The 22533-nt window shown below is 38.7% G+C and overlaps 1 protein-coding gene across 2 annotated transcripts in view; it reads left to right on the plus strand.

The window, feature by feature from the left end:
- fam120b (family with sequence similarity 120B) overlaps positions 1–12977 on the plus strand; it is an 80901-nt gene extending 67924 nt beyond the window's left edge. Inside the window, exons 10-13 of one of the 2 annotated variants that reach the window (XR_004222623.1) lie at positions 3904–4002; positions 5366–5392; positions 7009–7063; positions 12788–12977. Coding sequence is in view for 1 of the 2 variants with exons in the window: in NM_001367998.1 (NP_001354927.1) it covers positions 3904–4002; positions 7009–7063; positions 12788–12800 (167 nt within the window). In the remaining variant the exon portion in view is untranslated. 2 annotated transcript variants of the gene reach the window in all.
- The last annotated feature ends 9556 nt before the right edge of the window (positions 12978–22533 follow it).

Genomic DNA, 22533 nt, shown 5'->3' on the forward strand with positions numbered 1-22533 from the left:
CTGCATATAATGTGCAGGTTTTGTAAATACAGACTGTGTCTCACTGTATATAATGTGCCTGGGATGTCAGTACTCTCTCTCTATAAAACTAACATAAACACATCTAAAGGGGTGGTTCACTTTTTTTTTTTTAAAGGTATTTATTTATTTTGTTTTAAAACAGACAAGACAAAAAACATTTACTAACAATCATATTCTGATCAGCATGTAGAGTTGTCAGTATACAGAAGGTGTCCATACAGTGTGTAAATCAAACATAACTTACTCAATGCAGTACATTAAACAGGTTTCATGACGTTGTATATTGTTGGGCATTCTGTATAGATTTATTGTTAATAAGCAAAGCATTTCCCCTTTAGCCTTGCGGGATAAGCCTTGGTCATTTGTATTTAGGATATGGGATAGATAACTACCCATGGACCCCACACTCTGTCAAATTTATCAGGGATTCCTCTGGCTTCATACGTTAATTTAAACATTGGTAGCATTTTATTCACAAGGTTGAGCCATTGGGAAACAGTGGGGGTGGTGGGTTGTAACCAGTGCAAAATTATATTCTTTTTGGCGAAAAATAGTAGTGATCTGTACATTACATGGGTTTTATTAAGTGGTATGATTTCGTCTATAACTCCGAATAGACAGAATTCAATTGCCACGATGTGCAGTATGGCTAGATTATCGTTTAGGCACTTCATAATTCCTTTCCAGTATTTCTGAATCTGGTGGCAAGACCACAAAATGTGATAGAAATTGGCTTGAGTACCCTGGCATCTGGGACATGCTGATGATCTGTCAGGATAGATTTGAGCCAATCTGGCAGGGGTATAGTAGAATTGGTGAAGAATTTTGAAATTTATTAGTCTGTCCCTGGTAGATATTAAAAAATTATACGCAGAGTCTGTGGCTTCTTCCCACTGTTCTTTAGTAATAGTTGGGATAGACTGGCACCATTTGATAAGTGCTCTGTCAAAGGAGGGTTTAATAGTGCCTTGTAGTGCACTGTACAGATTTGATACCAATTTTTTGGTATAGAATCAATAGGATAACTCTGGTATTTTATTTGGTATGTCCCGAATTGAGCTTTAAATGCATGTCTAAGTTGCATATACCTGAATTGCTCAATTCTCTGATCTGGCAGTTGTTCCGAGAGCTGAGGTAGTGACATAAGCGTACCCTTGTGGAGAATTTGCCCTAGGGTTTTAATTCCCTTTTTGGGCCAATATATAAAATCTTCTAGGTATCGGAAATGCGTAAAGTGAGAATTGCCCCATAGTGGTGTGTGAGGGGCTAATAGGTATGGGGTTTATTTGGTTAGCTTCCTGGCCATTTGCCAGGATTGGCAGGTTGCTTGTAGTACCGGTGGTAGTGGGTTGGAATCGCATAGTTTGCATAGGAGGCTATGAGTCATTGACTCCAGTGAGCCCAGGATAGAAGCTATTAGTATCATGTTGGGATCTTCCGCATCCGGGAGAAACCAGGGACGTAAATGAGATAGTTGGGCCGCTATATAATATAAATACAGATCAGGCAGTTGAAGGCCACCTTTCCCCAGAGGTGCAGTGAGTGATTTCCATGAGAATCTTGGTTGTTTGCCTGCCCATAGGAGGGAGGAAATAATCCCATTTATTTTTTTTGTAAAACTTTTTGGGAATTGTGATGGGTGCATTTCGGAAGAAGTATAAAAGTTTTGGGAGAAATATCATTTTAAAAAGGTTTATTCTCCCCCCATAGTGTTAGAGGGATATTTTGGCAGGTAGCAATTGGGGAGGTAAAATTTGTGTACAATGGTTCTCGATTTTGTTACTGGAAAAGGGAACATATTGGAGATATAGTAATACCTAGATTTTTGATTTCGTCTGTCCATGTCAGTTGGTTAGACATCGGCCTGTCTATGATTGGGATTGTATCAACTGGCATTATCTGGGACTTGTCCCAATTTACCCGTAGTCCAGAGTATGTACCAAATTCTTGTACAAGTTTAAGAATTTCTTGTAGCGAATTATGTGGGTCTGCTAAGAATAATAAGATATCCTCCACATATAAAGCTATGCGCTCCTCTATGTTTTGAAGCTTAAACCCATTAATATTGGTGGAGTGTCGGAAGGCTATCGCCAGTGGCTCTATTGCCATAGCAAACAGAAGTGGAGAGAGGGGGCACCCCTGACATGTTTCTCTATGTAAGCTGAAAGGTGGAGAAATCAGGTTATTTACTCTTATTTGTGCTTGGGGTGCCTTGTAAAGTATTTTTATCCATGTTAGAAAATTGGAGCCGCACCCGAATGCTTTGAGTGTTTCGACTGTGTCAAAGGCCTTTGCGGAATCAAGTGAGACTATAATTCTGGATCCACTATTTTCATGGGCAATTTGTAAGTTTGTGTACAGTCTCCTGAGATTGCATGTGGTAGATTTATTAGGCATGAAACCAGATTGGTCTGAGTGGATTATTGTAGTAATAGTTTTGATGAGCCTGTTTGCTAGGATTTTGGCTAATATTTTCCCATCTGTATTCATTAACGATATGGGACGGTATGAGCTGCATTGTTCGGGATTTTTCCCGGGCTTGAGGATAAGTATGATAAGAGCTGTGTATACTGAGGGGGGTAGTTGTTGAGCAGTAAAGGCATCTTCATACATGCTGAGAAGTTGAGGGGCTAGATCGTCTATTACTGATCGGTACCATTCTGGCGGTAGGCCATCTGGTCCGGGGGTTTTATTTGATGGAAGTGATTATATGGCTTCAATAATTTCTTGTTTGGTAATGAGGTAATGAGGTTATTTAGGTAGGTTTTTTGCTGTCTATCGAATTTTGGGATTGGTAGCTTGGCTAGGTAGTCGGCAATGGTTTGGGCTGACTGTGTGATTTTGGATTCGTATAGTGTGGCATAATATTCATGGAACGTGGTAACCACGTTACCTTCTTCTGATATCACTCTAGGAATGACTGTGACAGAGTTTGCAGTGGCTGCTAGGTATGCAAGGGTAGGGGTGGTTCACTTTTAAGTTAACTTTTAGTATGTTATAGAATGGCCTATTCCTAGCGACTTTGCAATCGGTCATTTTTTTATAGTTCTTGAATAATTTGCCTTTCTCTTCTTCCTCTTTTCAGCTTTTAAATTGAGGTCACTGACCACGGCAGCCAAAAAGTATTGTTTTGCAAGGCTACAATTTTATTATTATTGTAATTTTTATTACTTATTTTTCCATGCAGGGCCCCTTAACTATTCATATTCCCATCTCTTGTTTAAACCACTACCTGGTTGCTAGGGTAAATAAGACCCTAGCAACCAGGTAACTGGTAAACAAAAAAGCTAAATAACTGAAAAACCATTAAAAATAAGAGGACCAATTGCAAATTGTCTCAGAATATTAAAGTCTACATCATATTTAAAGTTAATTTAAAGGTGAACTACCAAACACAAATGTATGGAGAACCCCTCACAGAAGTAAATACTTTTATATCCTAAGCATTTTAGGGTAAAAAAAAAAGCACTCCCATCTGCACTATTGCAAAGTATGCCTGGAATTCATTGGGAACAGCAAGAGGTAGTTGGGAGATTCATTTTTTACACCAGCAGCGAATCCACTAAGTCTCACATTAGCTGTAGGTCAGTCTATCTATGGCCCATCTCTAGCCTCCCCAAACAAAAAAGTCACACTCCGCCTATGGTGCCCATCATGGTAAACAACCACCAATTTACAGGTATGGATTTCTAAAGGAGAACTAGATGTAATATGCAGCATGTTGGATCTCATCTAGGAATTATCTGTTGGTTGAATAGTTACAAATATATTCAAATATGGACAAAAAGGTAGTTATTGTCTAATGACCAGAGCTGCTTCTTTTAAAAAAAAAAAAAAATTGCTGTTGCATGCTCAACTGCCAAATTCTTAAATCCTTTGCAGGAGAAAGACCAGAGACTGAGTTCCACACAGGACAATGGGCAGAGGAACGGCAGGAGCGATGGGATGATGATTCTTACGCATATGACAGGTCACATCCAGGTGATTAATACTGTTAGGTCCTGGTAGTATGTTTTATTTGGGTGAAGGCACATGGAGCTACTTAGTAGCAGCTACTTGTCATGGCTACTAAATGCCAGAAAATCCCCTGCCATAGACAATACTGAGAATTGCCAAGTCAATTATCAGTTAATGATCAGCATTGTCTATTTTAGTAGCTGCTACTAGTAGCTCTTTGTGTCTTCACCCTTAAAGGACAATGAAAGGTTAATATAAATTAAAAGTAAATCTAAAGGCATTACTTACTGCATATCTAATTTCCCAGATCCCTGCTTGCTTCTCTGACATATGGTGCTGGCAGCCTACAGCAGTGTGAAGACTACAGTGACATCACTGAAATCTCTCTGCCCTTCCTGTAGCCTGCCAGCGGCAGCCTTCCTATTCTCTGAGCATGTGTGTAACTTGATCCTGTCTCCTGTTCTGAGCTACACATGCCCACCAAACCTCATTTCATATGATATTCGGTGCATGTATGGCAAGTCGGTGAGTCGACCGATATCGCAGGAGGCTGCTGATATCGGTCGACTCGCCGATCGGCCTGGGTTAAAAGATTTTGATCGGGCGCCATAGAAGGCACCTGAGCAAAATCTGTCTTCAGGGCTGAATCGGCAGAAGGAGGTAGAAATCCTATTGTTTCTACCTCCTTATCTGCCGTTTTAGTCCTGAACAGTTAGTGGCAGACTGTACGATCTTTCATGCGACCATCGGTGGCCACCTTAAGGGCTCTGGCACACGGGGAGATTAGTCGCCGCGACAAATCTCCCTGTTTGCGGGCGACTAATCTCCCCGAAATGCCATCCCACCGGCGAAAATGTAAATCGCCAGTGGGATGGCATATGCGGCGGCGTGATTTCAGTGAAATTGTGGAAGTTGCCTTGAGAGGAGACTTCCGCGATTTCACTGAAATCGCGCTGCCGCGTATGCCATCCCACCAGCGATTTACATTTTCGCCAGTGGGATGGCATTTTGGGGAGATAAGTCGCCCCCGAACAGGGAAATTTGTCGCGGGTGAATAATCTCCCCGTGTGCCAGAGCCCTAAGAGCAAAGAGTTCAGAGGGGTTCTGCTATCGCTGTATTGACCTGTCTTTTTTCTGTTGTTTTTACAATTTGTGCCTGCTTGCTACTCAGTGAAGGACCTGACCCTCAACCATGATGCCCTGCACGTAGGGCTCTTTTTTTATTAAATTTAAAAAAGCACATTTGGCCAGGGCCCACCACCATCTTCAATAACATTTCAATTAAAAAATCTCCAAGACATTGCAGACCCCTTTTAATTAGCTGAAATAGCTTGACAATATAACTGTGTTTAATTTCTTTTTGCTCTTTTAATCCATTCTCCCACAGGGACCAAATGACACACACATGAGCCAGGTAAAGTTATTAGTCCTAGAATAAGGTCACCAGATCTGATGAGAAACCTTGCACCAGATTTCTATTTTTTTTTTACCACAAGGTGAATAACACAGCCATTCCCCTATGTATAAGTACTCTGTTGATGAGCACTAAGGGGTGCACTGTACAGGTATAGGACCCATTATCCAGAATGCTCGGGACCAAGGGTATTCCGGATAAGGGGTCTTTCCATAATTTGGATCTCCATACCTTAAGTCTACTAAAACATTAATAAAACATTAATTAAACCCAATAGGATTGTTTTTCATCCAATAAGGATTATTTATATCTTAGTTGGGATCAATTACAAGGTTCTGTTTTATTTCTACATAAAAAAAGGAAATCAGTTTTAAAATTCTGAATTATTTGCTTATAATGGAGTCTATGGGAGACGGGCTTTCCGTAATTCGGAGCTTTCTGGATAACGGGTTTCCGGATAAGGGGTCCAATACCTGTACTAAATAACCCTTAAAATCACGTCAAGTCATTGCCTGTGACTGAACACATGAATAAAATCTATTTGTATTCCATATAATATGTAAAAGAAAGACCTACTTTAATAATTTATTTCCCACACTGTCTTCGTATCCTTGAAATTAGATCAGTTTAAATCAAGCCCCCTTTAACTTTAAGTTATGATTGAAATGTTGAAAATGCACAATACTGTATGAGTAAACAAAGAGAATAATTGCAAAGACACAAATTAGGTAAGGGTAAGGCAAACAGTGTGAGAAGGAAATCCCTTGTGAGAGCCTAATTCCTAAGCCTAATTCTTAAGCTATCAATCCAATCAGTTGAATCTTTTTTATCCAAAATTCCCACAACAGTTTTCCTTAAGAGGTTTCTTCCTAAAATCTTTACCCAGTGCATCTCTTGTTTTAGAGTGCTTGTCTGATCAGTACTTCAGTGTTATAGGCTATTGCATATCCTCTGCAACTACAACAATAACATTCTATGGTGTAAACTATGTGTCAGCTGGTCACTTTGCCACAGAGACTAAATACCCAAACTGTAATCAGATCCATAGTGCCAGGCAAATGAGAGGCCAGCAACACTCACTTGTCACCAGTGTTCCCTCTAATTTCTTCTTGACTACACAGTCAAATTCTTTTGTGTGCATTTTTTAAAGCTGTGTGCGCAGTACAAAATGATGTGTTTTCACACAAAATTCTTTGTGCACACCACATTTTTTGTGTGCTCTGCTTAGTGGCATAGGCAGATAGTGGCCAGGAGAGTGACGTGGGTAGAGTGTCCAGATACTGTTACAAATGGATTTGTAAACATATAACTACAACTCCCAAATCCCTCTGATAGTTCAGCTATTGTAGGGCTGTTTCGAACTGTAGTTTTGTGACATCACAGTTGCAAAAGCTTGTTGGGACCATGTCACAGATTATGTAATTGTCATAAGTAGTGAGTATAAAAGTATGGGTATGCATGCTTGGCAGAGAAACTGTGCCAAATATACATTTACATCAGTGCACCGAAGCCTAGCAAAAAAGAACTCTCAAGTGTATATGCTTGGCAAAACCATTTTTACTGGCGGCAAAAGTTACAAACTGTTAATTTGTGCAATCTGTTTTATTGGTGTACAGGACAAGCATCCAGACGTAGGGGACACAGAGGAAAGGGATCCCAGTATTTAAAAAGGTAATTATTAAAAAAAAAACTGGTAGATTCTAGATGTTTGCAGTACAATCTAGTAATAACTCATACCTAGTGTGCAATAAGGTTTTGGCCTCTGCACAAAGAAAGAGGCCATGCACAGAAATATGATTACCATGTATAAATATGTAACAGGACCTAAAGGTCTGGTTTCTCATTTACCACATCTTTTGTCTATAGGATAGTTCTTGTCTATGGATAGTTTGTTTTTGTCTATAGGATAGTTATTGTCTATGGATAGTTTGTTTTTTGTTTTTGTCTATAGGATAGTTATCTTTTAAGATCTGAAGAAAATAAATTAATCTTACTATGCAAAGCAGGGCTTTACACTGAGAATAGTGGCATTCTATACTTGACTCACAGAAGTTGCACATCAAATCAGAAAATACTAGGGTCCTGTTTTATTAATTAATTCTGATATTGTAGCACTAATCGGAATTGGGATCAGGAAATTTTTTACTTCTGTGTAAAACTGGAAGTAACGTCACATACTTTTTTTTTACCTACTATGTCACTTGCAAGCTAGGTAGGAATTATTTTAGTGAAAGGATTATTAAAAATCTGCAGGTTTTTTAGCCTCAACTACTCTTACTGTTTTACTACTGTTTGTGTGCCAGATTTAGTGCTGGGCCTTTCATTGCCTGGTACTCAAATGCTAACAATATAGATTTTACAATTCATAGCACTTAAAGAGATATGTAAAGAAAACGCAAATGCGCGCATACTTACGGGACTTAATCAAAAAGCAATAATACCTTTATTGGTACAAAAAAATCTACATTTCGGTTTCAACTCCTGGACCTTTCTTGAGACCTCATGGACCTTTCTTAAAGGAGAAGGAAAGGTAAAAACTAAGTAAGCTTTATCAGAAAGGTCTATGTAAATACAGCCATAAGCACTCACAGAAATGCTGCACTGAGTTTTCTGTCAAAAGACACAGGATTTGTTATCTCTTTGTTTTCCTGTGCCAGAGGCACACAGCTCTCTCCCCTCTCCTGCTCCCCCCTCCCTCAAGAATGCTAAGAACTCCTCCCCCCATAGGAATGTGTGATCTGAGCCAATCAGCAGGAGCTTCCTCATAATCTTATAAACTGAGCATATACACCGGTCTTGGTCTTGGTGCAGGAGCGAGGCATTATGGGAACTTTTGTTACAGAGCTCAGCATTTTTTTTCCTATGAGGCTTCTGATCATCTGAACGGGAGAAATATGGGGAGACTTAAGGGCACTATTGAGACAACTGAAGGTATGCCTGCAGCTTGAGATTAACTCTTCATTAGCCTTTCATTCTCCTTTAAGTGCTGTGAGAGCTGCATCCATTCGTTATCTACATTTTGTTACTTGCACTCGGCACCCTGGCAATTTTTATTCTAAGGAGAGTGCCTTTTCGCTATTATGGTATATATATATTTATATTTGTATATATATATTATATATATTTGTATATTATATATTGTATATATTTATATTATATATTTATATATATATATATATATATATATAATATATATATATCACATTATATATATATATATATATATATATATATATATATATATATATAATATACAATGCAATGAAAAGCCGGCACTCACGTAATGCAGGAGTCGATAGTGCCTGGGTGCAGTATATGGACATGTTGTACAAAGAAAAAGAAATGCCGCACTCGCAGGTCTTAGTGCAAAAATACAGAAAGATTTATTCAAACAGACTAGTCTGTTTGAATAAATCTTTCTGTATTTTTGCACTAAGACCTGCAAGTGCGGCATTTCTTTTTCTTTATATATATATATATATATAATCCATAAGGTGGCACACCGCTTCAGAGAATTTTACCCCGGTGCATGGTAAAAAGCATAGAGTCCACACAAAAAAACAGCAACACCGGGATTTTTAGTGTAGGAAAATACAGACATGTTATGTTTCAGTCCCAATTGGGACCTTTCTCGAGGCAACCCCACCCTAATCATAATCAGTTATAAATAGCCCATCCTAAATTGATTAAAGAAGTGACATCACTTTCATTTCTCCTTCTGCAATTGCAGAGCAATAACAGCTGTATATGGCTTGCAGCATAAAGAGTATGTAGCCAGCACTAAGGGAAGGGCCTTTTGCATAAATCAAAATTATTTACAGGCAGGTAAAAGACAGGAGCATTTCATTTCAGTATTACACACTCTGTCATCTTCACGCAGTGAATGTAGCCACACATTTTTAAGATTTTTCTTTTATTGTGTGAAAAGTAGCATGCCGCATATTCAGTCTTCTGTCCTGCTGTTGTGACTTCACATGATCAGCTGAATTGTGTGATACAGTTATATGTGCAGGGTTTGTTGATCTTTTTGGACAGACTTACGCAAAAGAAATAGCAGAAATTTTTGTCAGAGTTGTACTTGGCTTGTGTGCCGTTATTGTGCAGCTGGATTTCTATTGGTTTGTATTGTGACCCATGAAGGTCAAAGCACTTGTTTTTAGGGCTGGTTGTATGCACAGGCTTGTTTTTGCATGATGTATGTTTGAAACCGTATATGGACACCTTCGCACATGAACCACAAATTAAACCTGGACAGGTGAAACCACAGGAAAATCAACATTAAATCAAGCAGTCTGCTGCACAGTTTGCTCATGGCACATATTGCTCTCCAGACTGCTCCGGAGCAGCTTCTGCACAGCTCAAGTTATATTCCCATAAGCCTATTAAATTTTGAAAGGCCCAGACCTGCAGCTTATATGAACAGCCCTGGGAAACCAAGGGGAAAGTGGGTTTAAGGACTTAAACTCCTCTTGAAGGGGCAGTTGACCTTTACAATACTAATCGTTTTGAAATAGTATACCACAAATAATGACTTTCTTCGGTTGCTGTATTTTAGTTTCATTTTCTACACTGTTGATACACTAGTGGAAACATTTGAAGACTCAGATAAATTCTAGCTACTAATGTATCAAATTGTAACATTTATAATGAAAGCTTGGGGGTCATGTTTAGTAGGGGTAGAAGGTGCTGCAGCAGCAGCCGTGCTTCAATGTAATAGTGTGGAAAGACAGGGAGCTTGATAACTGAACTTCTACTGGAAAAATTAAACAAATCTATTTTTAAAACTTACAGGGAAACTCTATTTAGAAAATTGCTATTGCATAATAAAAGGAAATATAAGGGACAGACAGATGACTGCAATTAGATTCAATTAACTTTTAAACTAGTTTTACTATATAACCAAATTTGCAAAGAATTTGATTTAATGTCATTATGTAAGAAATGCGTGGGTGGAGTTCACTCTTTACATTTTGAATAAATAGAAAGCAGTTTGGAGAAAGTCAGAATTTGTGCTGTATTTGAAAATAAGTCTTATGAAGATGATTCTTCTCTAGTAATACATAGGTTTTTTTGACTTGATTAATTAAGAGAAACTCACCTTTCCTTGAAGCAATCCATTAGAATATTGTGCTTGATGCCAAGGGATTTACACTAAATAGGTGTTGTGACAGCACCTGCTCACATCCAGTTATAACTGGGCTTCTTTCTTGTCTTTGTTTGATTTGTGCTTTTTGACAGGACTGATACAAAGACAGTCACACGAACAACACAGGCAAGGATATTTGTCATATCATAAGAATAAAAGTAAATTACCTTTTCCAGTTCTTTTTTCTTCAGTATTACACTTTGCCTTCAGGTACAAGAGGCAGTGTTCTTCACTCCCCCTCCTTATTCTAACTGTATTCTCTACCTGATACTAATAAGTTATGCCTAAAATAGTGCCCAGTGCGGTACATTTGCATACATTCCAGTGCAGGAGCAGAGGAGCTTGTATACTTGTTTACATATTTGACAGGTTAAATAAAACAGTCATAACTGTAAAGCAGTTTTAGAATTCCAGCCCTTTTGTTGTTCCATAAGAATAATTGCAGGGGTCATGTTTGTTGTAGTTGATAATAGCTATTTGGTGTTGCCTCGGGGCCTTTTAAAGCTCAGTTGTCCATTAAGAGAAACTGCTTGTATGCAGCCACTTAACATGCACAAATATATGTTTGCACAGTGTTTTAGCAATATTGAAGTTATATATTTGTTACTGCTATTTCATAAAGGAAAAGCAATTACCAAGTTTACTTTCTACATTCCATTTCCTATTCTTTAGAACAGGAAGATTCTCCTAGGAGTAAATTGTAAGGCCATCTGTGAGGATGTTGCAGAGAGATTTAGTATTACTTGAGAAGGATGGCTTCTACTATATTTTGTCACAAATAGAGCAAGAAATTTTTTTTTTACATCAATCTCTGCTCCAGAAGAGCTTAGAGGAGTTAATTCACACAACACGCAGTGGGAGCCAATTAACCTACCTGTATTTTTTTAATTGTAGGAGAAAGCTCAGCCTGAAATGGGAAAAGCACACAATAGGGCAGAGAGTGCCCAGGTCAGGGTTGAAGTTAAAACCCAGCATTACACGAAGCAGTGCAAACTGCTAAACCACTATACTATCCCTTGAAATCCTTTACTGCTAATGACAAGTCTAACTTCTGGTGTACATACTCTTCAAAACTACTAAGTATGGGCAACATTTTTCATTATTATTTTTCTGTACCTTGGTAACTACCCATTTCAATGAGAGTAACCTTTCAAGCTCTGCAGCATTCTCAGTGTTAGAACTTGTTTTGTTTTTTCAAGCTTGGATATCTCACCCAGAATTGACTGAATTGAACTGTGCCACTGCTCCCTCTAGAGTTGTTTGTTTGGACTCACCCACTGCATTGCATGCACGGATTTTTAAAAGAACATTTTTGTGCACGCAGCCGACAGAAAACTAAAGTATATCTCTATCCATTAATAACTTTGTAAATCTAATACTAACTGCAAAACTGTGCAATTTCCGTGAACTCTTCTCTGCTGAAAAATAATTCCTAAAAATTTGTCTTTTTTTGAGACTTTATTAAATCACTCTGTAAAGCTGTAAAATATTCATCTAAACAATGCCATTAAAACAAAAACAGACTATCACAGTGACTTGCACGAATATTTTGATGGAGAGGAGGGAAAGTTACCGCCTACCCTTTTTTGTTCACTTACCTGACAGTTTGTGGTAGGGTGACAGCAAAAAGGGTATATTTGGAATCAGCATTTTGTCACATTAAATGACAAAGCTGAAATCAGGCCTAAAGGCGGGTTGCTGTTGTATGCAATGCAAGGCTTTTGCATTCACATTATTTTTAATGCAGAGCTATAAGCAGAACATTCCATAAAGGTTACATTTAGTACCCCAAAAATGTAATTACCATGTTTGTTTTTTCAGGTACTTTCATCAAAATACAAAATCATATGTTGTTCATGTGATAATTGTGTTTCTAGCACACAATAAAATGGCCTTACGCTGTTGGATTTTGTTTTTTTTTATGCAATATAGTCATCATCATATATAATGTCATGATCAGTGAGTGCCAAGTATATCACATGTACAAACACTGTAACATGCTATGCCCTGGAGCGTCCACATTTAGGGCGAAGACACATATATCGTATGATATGACAAATAGCAGCCGTGACTTTTTAAAAAGTCTGTTGCGCCGACTAATCACTCCGACTTTCCCGCCATAGGGTAGTGTATAAGTTGCTGCGACTAATCATGCGCACTTTTTTACGTTGCACAGATTATCTCCGTGTGTGTCTTACCCCTTAGAAAGTATACAAATACAACTTAATGTTTTTTTTTTCCTTTCTTAGGTGGCCACGGTAAATCTAAGACTTTGGTGGATTTGAAAGTCTGGAGACCTGCCTCGTCTTATGTCACTTTTCTGGTGAAATGTTGCTATGTAAAAATCCTTCGCTTAACTAAAGATTCCTCCCATCCGCTGTAATTTTAATATGTTTTGTACGTGTCATAAAGCTCCCGTGCGTTTTAGTCTGCTGTTGATACATCCTTTGTGATAATATTCAGTGATTCCCAACCAGTGGCTCGGGGGCAACATGTTGTTCACTAGCCCTTTGGATGTTGCTTTCAGTGCCCTCCAACCAGGTAGTTATTTTTGAATTCCTGACTTGGTGGTAAGTTTTGGTTGAATGAAAACAAGATTTAATACCAAATAAAGCCTCCTGTAAGCTGATAGTGTGCATAGAGGCTACCTAATAGCCAATCTTAGCCCTTATTTGGTACCTCCATGAACTTTAATAATGCTTGTGCTCAAGAGACACCAGCTTGGGAGTCATGGTCTAAAAGATTAGGGCTGTGGCACACAGGGAGACTAGACGCCCGCGACAATCTCCATTGTCACGGGTGACTAATCTCCCCGAAATGCCATCCCACCGGCGAAAATGTAAATCGCCGGTGGGATGGCATACACAGTTGCCTTGAGAGGAAACTTCCGCGATTTCGGGGAAATCGCGGCACCGCATATGCCATCCCACCAGCGATTTACATTCAACAAGGGAGATTTGTCAGGGGCGACTAGTCTCCCCATGTGCCAAAACCCTTAGGGTGTGATTAGATTAGATATGTTCCCTTTTTCTTTTTTTTTGAAAATGTGCTAATTACTGTATATTCCCCTTATTGCTTCAGCTTATTCGCTGTTTACAGCCCCAGTATGAGGTATGTTTCCTGGGGAGTGAGCAAATGAAGAATTTCAGTATTCCTTTTTATTTGAATAAGCAGATTAAATGGATATCTGCAATTTTTCTTAAAATGACATATGTTGTTAATAGTTGCAATAAACATTACATGGATAAGATATTTGCACGTGTAGGTGGCTATACACTGGCCAATAAAAGCTGCTGACTCAGTCCCTCCAATTTGATTTGGAGACTTATTGGCAACTGATATCCTGCCCGACTGACTGAAAAGGGCAGAATTTGCGCATTGAAGCAGTCTTCATCTGACCGGCCTCTGTAGGCCCCAGGGCTCCATTTATTTCAGTTTCCTAAACCATTTTGTTTTAGTCTTACAGTTTGAGCAGTGGTTCCTAAACTACCCCTCCCCCCTCCAGTTCCAGCCTGAAAATCAAATAGAGATTTAGGGAATATGCATATTTGATCTCCTAGCCTATCTTGAAAGTCATTTAAAGTAAGATTTGGGGTTGAACACCTATTTTCCTTTCCGTTGATTGGGTTTGTCAATAAATTAATGAATGCATTTGGGGCATAAAATAGAGCTTGCACTAAATCAGCCACATTTGGCTTGGTGCATGGGTGGCCAAATGGTGTTCAGATCTGCTAATTTGGCAACCTCACCAATCAAGATGATCTGGCAGTGTATGGGCAGCTTTATTCATTAGGCCAGGGGCATGCAAAGCAGATTGTAGGTCCATTGACAGGAACAGCATTGGTATAGAGCAGTGATCCTCCACCATGTTACTCACCAACCCCTTGGATGTTGATCTCAGTGCCCCCAAACCAGGTAGTTATTTTTGAATTCCTGACTTGGTAGCAAGTTTTGGTTGAATAAAAACAAGATTTACTACCAAATAAAGCCTCCTGTAAGCTGATAGTGTGCATAGAGGCTACCTAATAGCCAATCTTAGCCCTTATTTGGCACCTCCATGAACTTTTATGATGCTTGTGTTGCTCTCCAAATCTTTTTACATTTGACTGTGACTCACATGTAAGAACGGTTGGGGGCCTCTGGTCTAGAGCTTTAGAGGTAAACTGAGTGAATATCAGGGCAAAAACAAGAAACCATGCATTTTTGCGCCAGTACCACTCAGCACAGCCCAACACTGTGCCTATCAAAGGAGCTACAGGAAGGAGCACATGAAAGCGGACCTGCTTTCCTCCACCTGCATATAAAACACAGGCAGAAGAAAGCAGACAATCCGCTCTGTGTGCCTTCAGGGGAGATTAGTCGCCGTGTGACAAATCTTCCTTGTTATGGGCGACTAATCTCCCCGAAATGCCATCCCAGCGGCTAGAATGTAAATCGCTGGTGGGATGGCATACGCGGCGCTGCAATTTGCTGAAGTTTTTAGGGAGATTAGTCGCCAGCGACAAGGAAGATTTGTTGCGCAGCGACTAATCTCTCGTGTGTCACAGCCCTTAGACTAAATCCCTCTGTGCAAACTCTAGTTAGCTCTTTTTAAATTAAATTAAATTAAATTTGAGTGGATTGCTGATTCATATGGATTACATGGGAAATATATTATGTCTTGCTGAGCCTTACAAGAATAATAGAAAACAGTTCAGTTTCATTGTAAGGATCAAGGCTGCAGAACTTTGTTTATACAGGAAATATAAAATACAACCCGGATTCCAAAAATTTGGGACACTAAACAAATTGTGAATAAAAACTGAACGCAATGATGTGGAGGTGCCAACTTCTAATATTTTATTCAGAATAGAACATAAATCACGGAACAAAAGTTTAAACTGAGAAAATGTACCATTTTAAGGGAAAAATATGTTGATTCAGAATTTCATGGTGTCAACAAATCCCAAAAAAGTTGGGACAAGGCCATTTTCACCACTGTGTGGCATCTCCCCTTCTTCTTACAACACTCAACAGACGTCTGGGGACAGAGGAGACCAGTTTCTCAAGTTTAGGAATAGGAATGCTCTCCCATTCTTGTCTAATACAGGCCTCTAACTGTTCAATCGTCTTGGGCCTTCTTTGTCGCACCTTCCTCTTTATGATGCGCCAAATGTTCTCTATAGGTGAAAGATCTGGACTGCAGACTGGCCATTTCAGTAACCGGATCCTTCTCCTACGCAGCCATGATGTTGTGATTGATGCAGAATGTGGTCTGGCATTATCTTGTTGAAAAATGCAGGGTCTTCCCTGAAAGAGATGACGTCTGGATGGGAGCATATGTTGTTCTAGAACCTGAATATATTTTTCTGCATTGATGCTGCCTTTCCAGGCATGCAAGCTGCCCATGCCACACGCACTCATGCAACCCCATTCCATCAGAGATGCAGGCTTTTGAACTGAGCGTTGATAACAACTTGGGTTGTCCTTGTCCTCTTTGGTCCGGATGACATGGCTTCCCAGATTTCCAAAAAGAACTTCGAATCGTGACTCGTCTGACCACAGAACAGTCTTCCATTTTGCCACACTCCATTTTAAATGATCCCTGGCCCAGTGAAAACGCCTGAGCTTGTGGATCTTGCTTAGAAATGGCTTCTTCTTTGCACTATAGAGTTTCAGCTGGCAACGGCGGATGGCACGGTGGATTGTGTTCACTGACAATGGTTTCTGGAAGTATTCCTGAGCCCATTCTGTGATTTCCTTTACAGTAGCATTCCTGTTTGTGGTGCAGTGTCGTTTAAGGGCCCGGAGATCACGGGCATCCAGTATGGTTTTACGGCCTTGACCCTTACGCACAGAGATTGTTCTAGATTCTCTGAATCTTCGGATGATGTTATGCACAGTTGATGATAGATGCAAAATCTTTGCAATTTTTCGCTGGGTAACACCTTTCTGATATTGCTCCACTATCTTTCTGCGCAACATTGTGGGAATTGGTGATCCTCTACCCATCTTGGCTTCTGAGAGACACTGCCACTCTGAGAAGCTCTTTTTATACCCAATCATGTTGCCAATTGACCTAATTAGTGTTATTTGGTCTTCCAGCTCTTCGTTATGGTCAAATTTACTTTTTCCAGCCTCTTATTCCTACTTGTCCCAACTTTTTTGGGATTTGATGACACCATGAAATTCTGAATCAACATATTTTTTAAAATGGTACATTTTCTCAGTTTAAACTTTTATTCCGTGATTTATGTTCTATTCTGAATAAAATATTAGAAGTTGGCACCTCCACATCATTGCATTCAGTTTTTATTCACAATTTGTTTAGTGTCCCAACTTTTTTGGAATCCAGTTTGTATATGGAAATACTATGCTTTGCAATACATATACAATTGAATGAAATGATAAAAAGTAACAGCATATTTTATGGTAGGACATGTATAAGATGATTATTCTTCTAAAATCTTACAATGAGTTAATAAAAGGCTGTTATAATACTCACAACCTGTGGGCTTCATTGTCCAGAGTGACTGTTCATACAAATACAGATGCCTCCCTTTGGTGTCAGGGCAGGATGGCATGCACAAACCCACCATGCAACTCAGTGAGATGATTTGCTTACTCAGAGGGCATGGAATCAAGTTACAAACAAATAGTATAGTGAATCTTATCAATGCTTTGGCAAAGATATTATCACCTGGACATCTCTCTTCACCAGAATTGGATGTCACTCTATTTACAAAACAGAGGATACGCCTAGAATTTGAGCATTCTCTTCAAGTGTACTTGGTAAGTGGTTATTATGATACCTATGCCTAATACTGGGCTTCAGTGAGAGAGCTTGGGGCCGCTAGGAAGGGGTATCAAAGGCTCATCAGAATTGATAATTGTATTAATTGTATTCACTTTGTTGACCAATTCCTTTCTTTGTATGTATATATATATATATATATATATATATATGTATATACAGTGTATATATATATATATATATATATATATATATATATAAAATTTGACAGTGTCCTCTGAACTTGAACTTTATGAATTTATGTCTTTGTTTTTTAGTGTTACTGTGATATGAATGTGACTTATGGTAATACATGCATCGATTGGATGAACTCAATAGCTTGACCTCATGATAAAGTAATTAACTCCCTAGTACACAGTTTGGAAAATGTTAAATGCAGTAAATAATAAAGTTAATAATAAGTTAATGATATATTACAAATACATTTGCATAAATAATTGATTTTCCGCTATTATACAGACAAGTACACAACAGTTACTTATTTGCAACATAATCTCTCCAAGACTGAGCAGTACTAAAAAGTGCATATGCACTTGACTTCTCTACATATTGGTATTTATATTTGTGAATTTGAGATATTACCTTGTTCTATGCTTCATATACAGAAAAGATAAAGATGTAAACGGGTCAACTGCAAACAATCTTCAGTCTGAACCACCAAAGGCTATGTAATTAGATTTCATGTACCCCTTTTAATAATTGGGCTATATAATCAATTAATCTTTACCTTTAATATCATTAACAATAAGTACCAACATATTCTGCAGAGCATATATAAATGGTACATATCTCCATTGCTAATAGCTTTAGTTTTTATATTTATATGTAACATTAACAAATCCCTGGTGCCAGTGGGTTGTACAAGCAAGATACACACGATTCAGCAAGCTCTGTGCATACAGTATGTATGTATGTAGCCTAATACAGGCAACCCAGCAGGAATGGCAGCCCTTTAACCTAATCTCAGTAGAAGGCAATTTTACATCTTTAGGATAAGTACATTTTTTCTTTTAGTTGGCATCATTTGGGGTAGGACAGAGATCCGAACACATTTTTGGGGACTACCAAAAAACAAATTGTGCCTGATCTAATGCTTTTAACTGGCATCTCCAACAAATGTAAGAGCAATGACAAAGATTTGCATTTGGTGGATCATTAACACCTTCTCTGTATGTAAACTTTGGTGTGTTATGTGCATAACTTCCTTAAATATATAATTGTTTTTGAACGCAAGATATTGGTTTAAATCCAAAATCAATAAATATATAATTAAATAAATAATGGAACTGCAATTCAGCTGCTAGAGAAAAACTGTGCACTGCGGTTATACTTGGGTTACAAAGCCAAGGTGTTAGTAAGTGGCAATTTTCACAATATAAATATTACAGGTTAATGCTTTGATATGTTTTTTAGAACTTTTTGAAAGGGCTAGAACTGTTGTAGGGGCTTGCTATTCCTTTATGTGCATGTAGACATTCAGCTGTTCTAATAAACAGTGTGAGACTTCCTGATATTTGATGTATTTTAGTGAGAATATAATTAGAATTGTGGAGAGTAACTTTATAAACAACTTTCTCCCCCACATTGTTTAGGCTATGACAGAGTCCTAATGTTATTATAAAGCCTTGATGAATAAATCTCCTTTCATTCACTCAGCTGACCATTCTGGGCCCAAGTGACCGGAAAAGAACACAGGAAGTGACCAATTAATGAACACAATACAACCCCAACCTACCTAAAAAACCCAGTGAGGCATATCAAAAGCTTAGCACTTGAGCTGCATATTGGTAAGCCCAACCTAGGAATAGGTCTAAAGAGAGTGAATAGGATTTTGGATGAAAAAAATCCCTGTATGTGTATTGTCAGAGCAGAGTGTCTGGACATGGAAGCAGCTGTGAACTTGCACATTTTAATGGCAAAACCTTGAATGGGATGGCATTTTGCTCTTTATTTTAGGGTCACAAGGTTAATTAATGAGTCCTGTGGTATCAGACAGATAGGTATGCAGGCACCTATTGACTGGATGTCCGACTTCCAAGCAGTAAGTATGCACTGCATAGTGGCTGTCTATAATGCTGCAGTTGTTTGTAGTGTATACTAGCGGGAAGAAATTACCATATATACTCGAGTATAAGTCGATCCGAATATAACCCGAGGTACCTAATTTTACCTAAGAAAACTGGAAAAACTTATTGACTCGAGTATAAGCCTAGGGTTGGAAATTCAGCAGCTACTGCTAAGTTTCAATAATCAAAATAAATACCAATAAAATTACATTAATGAGGCATCAGTGGGGTATATGTTTTTGAATATTTATTTCAAACAAAAACAGTAAACTAGCTCTGTAAGTGGAGAAGAGGGTCAACAAAAACAATATGGTATCAACAATGATACCTTAAGAGTACTACCCCCTTAGCTCAATCAGCAACCAAGTTAAAACACAAAGAGTTAAAATCCTTCAAAACTATATATAGTTTATATAGAATATAAAGTGCAATGTCTAGTGCAGAATGTGCCTAGGACAGGTGAGGATGATAGATTAAGATGAATTTGGGAGCGGGCCAAGGCACTGGAGGGTCTGGTTGCAGGTGGCATTATTTGCACACAAAGGACAGAGGGTGCTAATCTGGAGGGACCCATAGCACCTGACTCGAGTATTAGCCGAGGGTGACTTTTTCAGCACATTTTGGGTGCTGAAAAACTAGGCTTATACTCGAGTATATACAGTACCTTAATTCCTATTAAACCAGTTAATCTAGAAAAAAGTTTTCCCATTTTTGGCATGCACCACACTAGAAAATGGTACTCAGCCACTAGTTTTCTAAAACTCAAACTAGTCAAGGAAAGTCATGAGAGTAGATTCATGCAGAAATATATACAGTGCAAAACATTAATGTAAAGTAATGAAATGCACACAGTTTGTCCAGTGTTAGTAACCAATAGCAATATATAATTTTTTTTACATGTTGCCAGTAATTGCTACCTGTTGATTGGTTGCTCTAAGTTACTAGACCCTTTGCTTCATTTATTACATTATCTCATTAGAATTTAAGCATTATAAACATTGTCATATAGTAATACAGGTATAGGACCTGTTATCCAGAATGGTCGGGACCTGGGGCTTTCTGGATAAGGGATATTTCCGGAATTTGGATCTCCATACCTTAAGTCTACTAAAAAATAATTTAAACATCATTTAAACCCAATAGGATTGTTTTGCCTCCAATAAGGATTAATTATATCTTAGTTGGGATCAAGTACAAGGTTCTGTTTTATTATTACAGAGAAAAAGGACATTTTTAAAAATTTGAATTATTTGCTTATAATGGAGTCTGTGGGAGATGGCCTTTCTGTAATTCTGGATAACAGGTTTACGGATAAGGGATCCTATACCTGTATGTTGACTTTTAATGCACAGCTAGAATTAGGTGCTGTTAAGGTCCCAATTTCACAAGAGACAGCTGGTAATTGTGGATTTTGTAACATCTGAAGGGCTGAAGGATTGCTGTCTCAACCACAGACTTTGCAAATAACATCAGCCGTTGTGTTAAAAATCCTTCCTTTAAACTGGGAAAAGGAATTGTCCCTAATACATCTAGAAATGTTCTGGCATTTTAAAATGTTAATATACTACTGCTATATGCACGTTTAATAAATACAGTATATAATAGCTGCAGTAGTTTTGGCTTGGTAAGATACTTATATGTGAGATCTACCATACATACACTCCAAAAACATATAGACAGGTTAATTGACTCCTGATAAAATTGACCCTATTATGTGATAGGGACTTTATGTTGCCAGCTCCACTGGGGCAGGGACAGATGTGGATGATGCATAATCTCTGCAGCAGAAATGTGTAAGTGCTATATAAATAATAGATAACAAAAATCCCCATTTTAAGTGTCTGTGACATGACCACTGCAGTATTGCACCACTGAGTATTGCTGAGCCACCCAAAAGGTTCCACCATTCCCCAACAACTTGCTAGTGTGGTTTACATTTAATCATATACTGAATACAAAGTACTTACTTAATACTTCTACTAAGAAGTGGAAGTTTTAGCACATTGAAGTTTTGGTGCATTGTTGCATATAGCTAGCTACAAGGCCCTGGGCTTAAGAGCTAATGTCGGAAGCTGGTGCCTTATTTGGCAAACCATGCACCATATATGGTGCAGGTTCACGAATGGAGGGGTTTTTTACACTGGTTTGCACACACCTACTGCCCCTTTACCACCATTGATTTGTAAGCTTTTGATTTGAGAGCCCACTGCAAAACCTGCAATTGGCTGTATCATTGGGTTGTTCTACGCCTAGAAAAATTATTGTGTAACTCATTTTGAAATGTCACAAGTTTCCCACATATAAACGTTATGGTCATGGTTGGGAACTCCCCACTGCGCCACGTATGCAGAAACCACACAAGTCAAAATGTGTGGGTGAGCCCAGACAGGCACATGATGCTGTAAAATAAAGCAAATCTAAACAATGCGTAAGAAGCCTGTGATTGCTTATTTAGAACATAACACTGTTCCTAAAGATAACTAGAACAATAGGTTGTTGATAGAAGAGAGTTTTGGCCCATTAAAGTTATTTACTACTCTGATAGCAAACTGATAGCACCTTGCCAAAACCTCAATTTGTCCCAACTTGGGAGACAGCAATATCACAGCTTGTCACTTTCCTACAGGCCTACACTAGTCACTGTAGTACATTTCATGTTATTTCCAATTGGAATTCCAAAAAACATTATCTAAATATAATGTATACTCTTCCATTCATCTCCCTTTCATCACCAAGTAATACTGCTCTTGAGTGGTGTGAAATGGGTTTTATCTCACAATCTTCCATTATTCTGTATCCCTAAAGGTGGCCATACACGCACCGATATTATCGTACGAAACCTCGTTTCGTACGATAATCGGTGCGTGTATGGCATGTCAGCGAGCCGACCGATATCGCAGGAAGCTGCTGAAATCGGTCGGCTCGCCGATCGGCCAAGTTAGAAAATTTTGATCGGGCGCCATAGAAGGCGCCTGACCAAAATTCTCCCTTCAGAGCTGAATCGGCAGAAGGAGGTAGAAATCCTATTGTTTCTACCTCCTTACCTGCCGATTCAGCCCTGAATGGTGTGTGGCGGATCTGACGATGTTTCGTGCGACCGACGGTCGTACGAAACATCGTGAGATCGCCACGTGTA

This window comes from Xenopus tropicalis, chromosome 5 (assembly GCF_000004195.4).
Source record: "Xenopus tropicalis strain Nigerian chromosome 5, UCB_Xtro_10.0, whole genome shotgun sequence".
In the NCBI taxonomy this organism is placed as follows: Eukaryota; Metazoa; Chordata; class Amphibia; order Anura; family Pipidae; genus Xenopus; species Xenopus tropicalis.